General features: G+C 36.2%; 1 protein-coding gene across 2 annotated transcripts in view; it reads left to right on the top strand.

The window, feature by feature from the left end:
- LOC126491723 (caspase-1-like) overlaps nucleotides 1-6,499 on the top strand; it is a 32,622-nt gene extending 26,123 nt beyond the window's left edge. For both annotated transcript variants that reach the window (XM_050127548.1, XM_050127547.1), the window contains exons 4-10: nucleotides 467-579; nucleotides 1,217-1,390; nucleotides 1,795-2,029; nucleotides 2,498-2,638; nucleotides 4,800-4,909; nucleotides 5,368-5,471; nucleotides 6,401-6,499. In XM_050127548.1, coding sequence (XP_049983505.1) covers nucleotides 467-579; nucleotides 1,217-1,390; nucleotides 1,795-2,029; nucleotides 2,498-2,638; nucleotides 4,800-4,909; nucleotides 5,368-5,466 — 872 coding nt within the window. In that variant the 3' untranslated portion in view covers nucleotides 5,467-5,471; nucleotides 6,401-6,499. The remainder of the gene's footprint in view (nucleotides 1-466; nucleotides 580-1,216; nucleotides 1,391-1,794; nucleotides 2,030-2,497; nucleotides 2,639-4,799; nucleotides 4,910-5,367; nucleotides 5,472-6,400) is intronic.
- The last annotated feature ends 2,853 nt before the right edge of the window (nucleotides 6,500-9,352 follow it).

Below are 9,352 nucleotides of genomic sequence, written 5' to 3'. Positions count from 1 at the left end.
GTGAGTTTGAGACCAGCCTGGTCTACAAGAGCTAGTTCCAGGACAGGCTACAAAACCACAGAGAAACCCTGTCTCAAAAAATCAAAAAAAAAAAAAGGTAAACATATTTTTATAATTTTTAGTGGGATTAAATAATATATCTTTTCTGCTGCCCTCTGCCTACAATTTCATCCTAAGCTTCAAATATTTTCTAAAATAAATGATAAATGATCTAATACTCCATGCTTTTTTAGTTTTTATCTAAAATATTTAACAAAATACCAATCCTAGGATAGATTGCAGATCACACTACTGGAGATATCTGGCTTGCCATGTGTCCATTAATAGTAGTGTGTATCTCATTCTACAGTATGGAAATGACCGCAGGGTTTTACTCAGCTGTCTTCACACATAGATAAGACTAGAAAAGACTTGAAGTGAGACCACCAGGCTTCAATATATATTGGCATTTTTTTGTCTCTTACAGAAATAAAGGAAGAACAGAACAAAGAAGGTGACACATTTCTGGTACCACGTGTGAACCTCAAGTTATGCTCCTCAGAAAGTGCTCAAAAGATTCGGGAAAAAAATTATCCAGAGGTGCTGTGCCCAGAATCTGGGATAGAGCAACTTGAGGATACTGATGCCATTCCAAAGGGTGGTGATTCTTTGTCACAGCCATGTTCATTGCAGTGTTTCCCAGACTTGAAGAGTCACTCTACTTTACATAAAAGTTCTCTACTTCCTAGAATCTCAGGTTTATTTGAAGTTGTACAAATCTGGCCCAATTCCTTGGTATGCAATAATAGCAACAGCAAAATAAGTGCCTAACATTAGATGTTTACTATGAGTCAAGTATTACTCTGTATACCTTATATTTAAAAAAAGCTGTTAACCTTCAAAATGATCCACTTTAGAGATTAAGAAACTTATGTATGCATCAATATTATGTCTAGAATCAAGAAATCAGAGGAATTAGTTTTATAGTTTAGGGATGCCTACCTTTGTTTTTCAAAATGTCATTTTCCCAAAATTAGGAGTAGATGCTTAGAGACTACCTGGGTATTTATAAATTCCTTAGTGCTCTTGAATTAAAACTCATTCCATTTTTATTCATAATCATTTCATCACAAGGTTGATTTCTTGAAAGGATTAAGCACAGGGAATTGTGAATTATCATAAGCATAAGTAGACATAGAATTAAACAAAGCTGTTCATTGAATCTGTTCTTCTTCAGATTTATCCAATAATGGATAGGTTCACTCGTACACGTCTTGCTCTCATTATCTGCAACACAGAATTTGACCATCTTCCTAGGAGGGATGGAGCTGATATAGACCTCAGAGAAATGAGGTTGCTGCTGCAGGGTCTGGGATATACTGTGAAGGAGAAAGAAAATCTCACAGCTCTGGTAAGATTTCTCAAAATATGGAAACAGTATTCATGTTTTTCATATCCCTAGATAATGCCAGAAAACATTGTACAGTGTCAGAAAACGTACACTCTTGCTAGTTTGTAATGATGATATCGTTTTGCGAGGAATCACTAAATATTACATATGCCTGCCAATAATTACAATGCTTTAGCCAAAGTCTCCTGTAACATCCAATTGGAAAATATTTCAACCAGTTCAGTGATCTCAGGATGACTTCGTATAATCTTTATAGTTCGATTTTCTTAAAATTGAGAATTAGAAAGTTTCTTTTCCATGTCACTATTTTTATGGAATTATTCAAGAACCCCTTGGACTGCTTAAAATGTAATCCCACAGTAGAAAGGTAGTTCATTGAAAATCACTGGTCTGCTTTCTTACAGGCGATGACTAATGCAGTAAAGGAATTTGCTGACCGCCCAGAGCACACGACTTCTGACAGTACTTTCCTTGTATTCATGTCCCACGGTATCCAGGAAGGAATATGTGGCAAATCACACTCTGATAAAGAAGCAGATATTTTAAAACTAGATACTATTTTTGTAATGATGAACACATTGAAGTGTCCAAGCCTGAAAGACAAGCCCAAAGTTATCATCATTCAGGCCTGCCGTGGGGGTGAGCGCAGATGATGATTTAAATAACAGGACGCTCACAGTCTGACTTTGCAATTTATATACAGACAGCACTTGCCAGTTTTTCGTGTTTGATGTCCAAATATCAAACATCTTTTATTACTCGGTTAATTATGCACTTTGTAGATTGTATTTCAAATTAGTAGATACTTGCTTCCTTTTCCACTAGAGAATATCACTATCAGCAATCATAAATACATATTGATATTTGGGTGTTATTAGAATCTATTTAAAAACTAAAAGAGAAAAGAATGATAGAAACATGGCCTATAACAAATGTTGTATACATATGTATATATTTACATATATATTCACACTCACATATATATGCATGTGTATGTATTCATATTCATAGAATAATAATTTTACAAATAGAGTTTAATAAAATTTTAAGGAAACAATAATTCCCTTGAAAATTGTTAGTAACATAAAACCAATTTTGTCTTTCCAGAGAACAGAGGAGTGGTGCTGGTAAAAGATTCAGTAGGAGACACTGGAAAGAAATTCTTAGTGGATGCGGATTTGGAAGATGACGGCATTAAGAAAGCCCACATAGAAAAGGATTTTATCACTTTCTGCTCTTCAACACCAAGTAAAGATTTTTTATGCATATGAACTTTGTCAGGTTTACTGCTAGAAAGAGGAACACCATATTTAGTATTACATAACACATTTAATGCCCACTTAAAAACTTCATAGTCAACCCCCCTTCCACACAGACAAAATATACATACAATGTTTGATGAATTAGTAATATCTTCCATGATGCATGATTTTTTCCTAGAACTATGAAGGATAACAGAAAAATAAACAGATGAATATGAACTCTAAAGTTCATTAGAATCTGAAAGTTTCACATCATTGGGCTTAGTCAAGACACCAGTGTGCATCAAGTATTTCCAGAATCTTGATGACTGAGGCATGGAGACAGAAAAACTGAGCACAGGACCTCAAATCCTCAGAGTTCAAGTTGCTCAAGTACCTGAAATTCCAATGTTGATATGAGTAGTGGGGAAGGTGGGCACAGGACACCCTCCTGAAAGCACTCAGACCAGCTACCCTACGCTACATATTCGAGGCTATATAATAGGCTTAATGTGAGAGGGTTTTATACATGAAAGCAGATATTCATAAATAATTCTACATCCTGACACTTCCATTTGTATCATCTTATATTAAGTCTGTTTGTTTCATCTTGCTGAGATTTCTTTGAATTTCTCACCAATATTTGCAAATATATTGCCATTGTAGCAAGGACTGAATAAGATGATAAGTGTGAAATATTGAACTACTCCTGAAAAATCTAGCATTAAGTTTTCCTGTTATCAAGGTTTTAATTTCTAATCCTACTCATTACTTACTATGTTAAGGCTTAAATAAAACTCATTTGAGCCTTTCATTTCCTAAATTTTGCATTTCTAGAAACCTATATTTTTTTACTGAACACCCTTAAGGCTCTGCCTCTGATCAAATGGATTACAGACTATATTATTGACTATGGGTCACAACCTCCAGATATAATCCACTCCTACACTGGGAGTGTACCAAGCCCAATTTATATCTCCCTACATCATTTTCTAATGATAAAATATCATGGATATTGATAGATTGTGGGATCATAGGACTTTGCTGAACTATTGGTTACTTATAAATTCAGGCAGATGGAGAAGCATCTCTGGAAATATACCAAGTAGTAAACCACTGATACCCCACTGCATTGTATTATACCATTTTTATGCAGACAGACCTGATATAGGCAGTGAATCATTAAAATTGCAAAATGACTCAAAATGATGAGAAAGAGACATATAAGGGGGAGGTACTTATTTATGCATGGGAGGGAGATAATGAGAGAGCAAGACATAAACAAATCAGATGCTTTCTATGTATTGAAGAAATTGCCAAAGAACAAGTGTATTTAGTTTTAAAATACCTTAGCAATACTCCCACAAGTTTCCAGCTTAAGAATACAGTCCACTTTGTTATTAGATTTAACTGTTCATTTAAATCATTTCTTTTCATTTTGTACCATACATCCTCTGTAGTTATAGAGTCTCTTCAAGCCTTTCCATACTTGCCATCTGACCTGCTGGTTTCTGTATCTCTTTCTTTTGCTGTCTTCACTATTCTCTGTAAATGGTTCAGACTATAAAAATTTTGTACACCAGTTACTATACCTAGATGAAATTTGTCAGTGTAAACCCCAATCACATTGTAGGGCCTTTGGGAAAAGAATCTGGTCTTAATTGGACTATTATGGAAATAATCTGGCCTTTTACTCTCTTCACTGTCAAAGTACTTGCAGAGATACCTGTTTCCTTTACCTAGCTCAGATATTTGTGGTTTGATTATCTATTGCTCAAATATCTCTGTTTTGGTAAAAAACAAATAATTACTGAAAACTTCTAATTAAGAACATTGCATTTTAAAATGTACAACAGTCTTGAATCAGACCATCTTGAAACAGAGCATCTTGGACAAAAATACTCAGATACTTATTCTCCAAAACTTATCACTCCCTTACTCCAGGGCCTGGCTCAGTATTAGTTTTCACCTCCTTAATATCAGGAACTCTACCATTTGAAAATCTGCATGGTATATAGCAACCACCTTGAAAAAGAGAGAAATGGCAGACAGTTTATAGGATACAATATGGACACTATATAAAGTGTCCAGTTAAGAGTGGAAATGCTATAGAGGGCTATATTTAGAGTAAGGTCTGTCATAAGATTTTGAATATACATTATTCACAGATAATGTTTCTTGGAGACACCCTACCAAGGGCTCTATTTTCATTATGGAACTCATCAAACACATGGAAGAATATGCTTGCTCTTGTGACTTGGAGGATATTTTCAGAAAGGTAGGACTTGAATGCTTTCTCAACTCTACTTCTGTGGTCTTGGGCTGCTGCCAGTAGGGAAGCTCTGGACATATTTGTCTTGTAATAATGTCATTCTTTCCAAAGAGTTTTGTATTACTATTATTAGTTTTTTGATTAGTCAACAATCCCTACATGGTGCCACTGTTTTATGCTCACAAGCCTTAAGAAATAATCATTTATATTAACCGCTATCCTGTCCTTAGTAGAAAATGGAAGAGAATTTAATACCCCTGTATCCATTATATTTGTCAATTCCAGCAAAAGCACTTAAAACTCATCTGGGAGACTACTCTGATAACTGTGATTCTTACAAATGCCTTGAGTTATTGTTTCTTGTCATTATAGTCACGGTAGTTTTTTTTTTTTTTTTTTTTCCATCTCAAGTCAAGATTCTAGTCTCTGAGAATAATGCCTGTAAATCTCCTTTTCTCTTTTAGGTTCGATTTTCATTTGATCAACCAGGATTTAGTTTACAGATGCCCACCACTGAAAGGGTGACTTTGACAAAACGTTTCTACCTTTTCCCAGGACAATAAAATAAGTATGCTGTACCAGTGTCTTTGTACATTTCTCTCCTCTCCTCTCCTCTCCTCTCCTCTCCTCTCCTCTCCTCTCCTCTCCTCTCCTCTCCTCTCCTCTCCTCCCCTCCTCTCCTCTCCTTTTCCCTTCTCTCCCTCTCTCTTTCCTGTCTTCTCTCTCTGTGTGTGTGTGTGTGTGTGTGTGTGTACTGTAAACAGAGACTGTCCTCTCATTTTCCAGCCACCCAGACTTGAATAATCACACAAAAACTATATTAATTACAACACTGTTTGACCAATGTCTTAGGTGTATTCCTAGCTAGCTCTTGCATCTTAATTGAACCCATTTCTATTAATCTGTGTATCACCACATAAATGTGGCTTACTGGTAAGGTTCTGGCATCTTTCTCTTTTAGCAGTTTCATGGCGTCTGCCTGACTCCACCTTCTTTCCTCCTCTATCTTTGCTGGGACTTCCCACCATGCTATATTCTTCCCTGCCACAGGCCAAAGCAGCTTCTTTATTAAAAATGGTAATAAAATGTATTCACAGCATACAGAGGGGAATCCCACATCAGTGTACATTATGGAAAGTGTGTGTAAAGACAACTGAAGAGTATATAACTGATTGTCATTCAGGTTTCTAGGTCTGTCATAATTTGGGGGAAAGCAGGGAAACACCAAAGCGATGCCTCGTTTTCAGTTTTCTATAAAATGTGTTGTTCTTAGCATTCCCAGATTTGGATGGTCCTTTCTCGGGGTGGGTTATTATGGACCCAAATTTTGAGATGTCTGTATTCTATATGTGTAGATTTCATCTCAGTAGGGCAGCACTTAAACAATCCTTAGGCTTTTCTCTGTTGTGAGTGTATATGTTGAATTTTATGTTTATATTAGAATCTGCATGAGCCTCAACTGAATACTTATGTTTGTGTAATTTCCCTTTCCCATAGGAGCCAAGATTTCCATCATTCTGTACCTCTTTGGGGAATCATGTCAATCAGAAGCAACATTTCTCTAAATGATGCAATAAATTTCAAACAAAACTGAAAGGCTATCCTGTTGTTATTGCTGTTGCTATTGGCTTTTCCTTTATTTGAGTAAATGCTCAGAACGTAAAAAAAGAAATTTATGTCTTTTTTATTGAATTTAGTCTTTTAAAATGCATTTTAATTACTATAACTCATACACTCTTTAATATCCTTCTATCCCTATAATTACTCTCCTCTCTACAATTTCCTTTCACAGACCCATGTATCTTGCTTTTGAAACTCACTGAGTTTAACTAGGATCATCAGTAAAAACCATGTGAAGGGACTCTCCACCGGAGCCTGGTAGATACCTTAGTGGATACATAACTGCAGACAGGTAACTGCCAATCTCCCAGAATCCCTCAGTAACCAGAGTGTCAACAGAGTTCTTAGACTTGGTTCTTAAGGCTTAACTGGCTTGGAAACATTATTTAGTTTAAGATATCCATTTGTTTGTCTTTTTCTACACATTCATAAAATTTATATCTTCACCACAGGTATCTGAATTGCATAAATTTAGATCTCAGCAGAAGGAGTGTAGATAAGAGAACTGGAATAGTGACAGTCAAAATGATAAATGACATCTCAAAATTAAGTGGGTACTACCACTGAAACTTTGACCAGAACCCAACACTTTGTATGTGCTGTTATACTTAATGGCTTCAAGGAAAATATTGAATCAGCTCAAAACTTTAAAATTTCACACTCTCACTGATTAGATAACCAATCAGCACTCCTAAAAAATATGGGACAATTAGAAGACACAAATGACACTAAACAGGTGGTCGGTTGTGGCATCACTTTAACCCTTATTCAACAGCACTGGTAAGAAGTAGGAAGAGCTGTGAGAAGGGTGCATGCCCCTTTCTTACCCACCCTGTGTAGCCTCCAAGTTGATCATATCACAACCTTATTCTTTTGTCCATTCTCTTGCCATGTCCCTGGAAACATCTTTGCTGAGATCATGTAATCAATGCCTGAGACTGCTTATATTAACAAGGAACAGTCTTTGTCCAGAGTATACCATGAAAAGTGGTAATCAGTCACTCAGCAAAAACTTATACATAAGACACTCTTGTACAATTAATGAAATGCATTCAGAAAGGGCAAAAGGGCTGCTCTGAACTGTATCTAATAAAAGACTAAGACTTTAGGAGTGCATACACATTCATGATTAACACATTTAAAAGAAAACAAGAAAATTGATTAATTCTCCACTGGAAATGAGACTGCTTAATTTCACTGACTTAGGACTTTAGCTTTAGAGAGCAGAAGCAGAGATACTGGTAAGTCAGAGGAAGAATCAGCACTGGCCATTAGTTACTGGGATCATGGAGAATGGAAAAAATACAAAGTGAAAACCTCTCAGAGGGTGGAATCTGCAGAACAGTATTTGATTTACATTTTTGTTGTTTATCTGTTTGGTATTTTTTCCCAAGAGGAAGGACAAGAATTCAGGAAGAGGTTGGAAGTTTATCATTTCTAGGGACTTCCACTTTGAGACTTCTTGGGCAGTATTTTCACAAGTCCCCACCTCCCTGTACTAAGGAAATAAACACCTAGCAACTTTCATTTACAGTATGAAGCAGTCTGCACTGTACAAAAGAATCAAAGCCCTTCCTGAGTGGGGATTAGGACGTGAATAGTAGAAATTTCTTCTTCCATAGCTCTGAGACAGACAGAGATAACAGAAAGGAAGCAGAGCAATGATGTAGAAGCCAGATTCCCACCTCCCCGGTTTCTGTGAAACCAAAAACTAGTGTGTATCAGGAATCATAGAGATGATGAGATAGCTGTAGCTTTGAACCACAAACAAGTTGATCCCTTATTTTCTCTTTCTGGAAATGAAGAAGGGTAAGACAGAAAACACACATGTGAGACAACTCTAGAAGTCTGTATTAAACTCTGATATTGTCTTGTTTTCCTGGGGTGCTGAATTCGTCCTTTTATAAACACATTGGAGCATATTTGATGCCACCACTCATTTTCCATCTCTAGAGTAACTCTCTTATTTCATTAAAAATGATCCCAATTTCTTGCTAGCTCTCTTCTTCTAAAAACAACTCTGATGAAGCTCATCCTTAGATTCATACCATGGTGTTTTGACTCCTGTCCCCCATTGCAGCACTTAGCCTTCTGTTCCATCCTTGGCATTGCTTTCAAATAACCCACCCATCTTACACTTAAAAGTTGAAAAGGGATGGGGTCAGAAATCACTGGATATTTTGGTAGCTAGTATTCAAATGCATCTTCTCATTCATTTGGCTATATTCTCTACATGTTAATTTGAAGTAGATGGACAATGTAATTTCTAAATCTTATAGTTAAATAACATATACCATTGAGAAGTTCTCAGTTCCCTATTCTGCCCTAACCTTGAAGCCACATCATAAAAAGACTTAGAGCATCTGGGGACAACTTTGCAGTTGCTTTAGAACTGACTTATACATGGATTCTATGTTTAGGATTTTCAGTAAGTTTGTTCTCCATTTTGATGTTCTAGGTATCTGTTAATACAGTTTCTTATTAAGGAACCCACATGACTAATTATTATCTTTTAATAAATACACATAAATACAGAGGTAGATCAATGATGCACATATGGCTATGATCTCAACACTTTGATAGAGTTTCCTACTTTGCATAGTCTCTTTAAATTGTGGTTTCAACCTTATGGAAAACCATAAGGTTTTTCCTGTCTTTACCAGTCACAGTTCCCTTTTACTGGTTTTTCTACTCCTCAGATCCTCTTTGGAGTGTAATTCTTTCTGTGTGCTCTATGTCTCTTCTTGCAATATTTAACCTAAGCTCCAGGGTCGGCTTGTCTCTCATGTTGTTGAGGACATGGGTAAGGTTAGGTGATAGAGTTTTCTT

The sequence above is a fragment of the Alexandromys fortis genome, unplaced genomic scaffold (assembly GCF_014885135.2).
Source record: "Alexandromys fortis isolate MF-2015 unplaced genomic scaffold, M_Fortis_MF-2015_v1.1 scaffold_255, whole genome shotgun sequence".
Lineage (NCBI taxonomy): Eukaryota > Metazoa > Chordata > Mammalia > Rodentia > Cricetidae > Alexandromys > Alexandromys fortis.
This window is presented reverse-complemented; position numbering and strand designations above follow the sequence as displayed.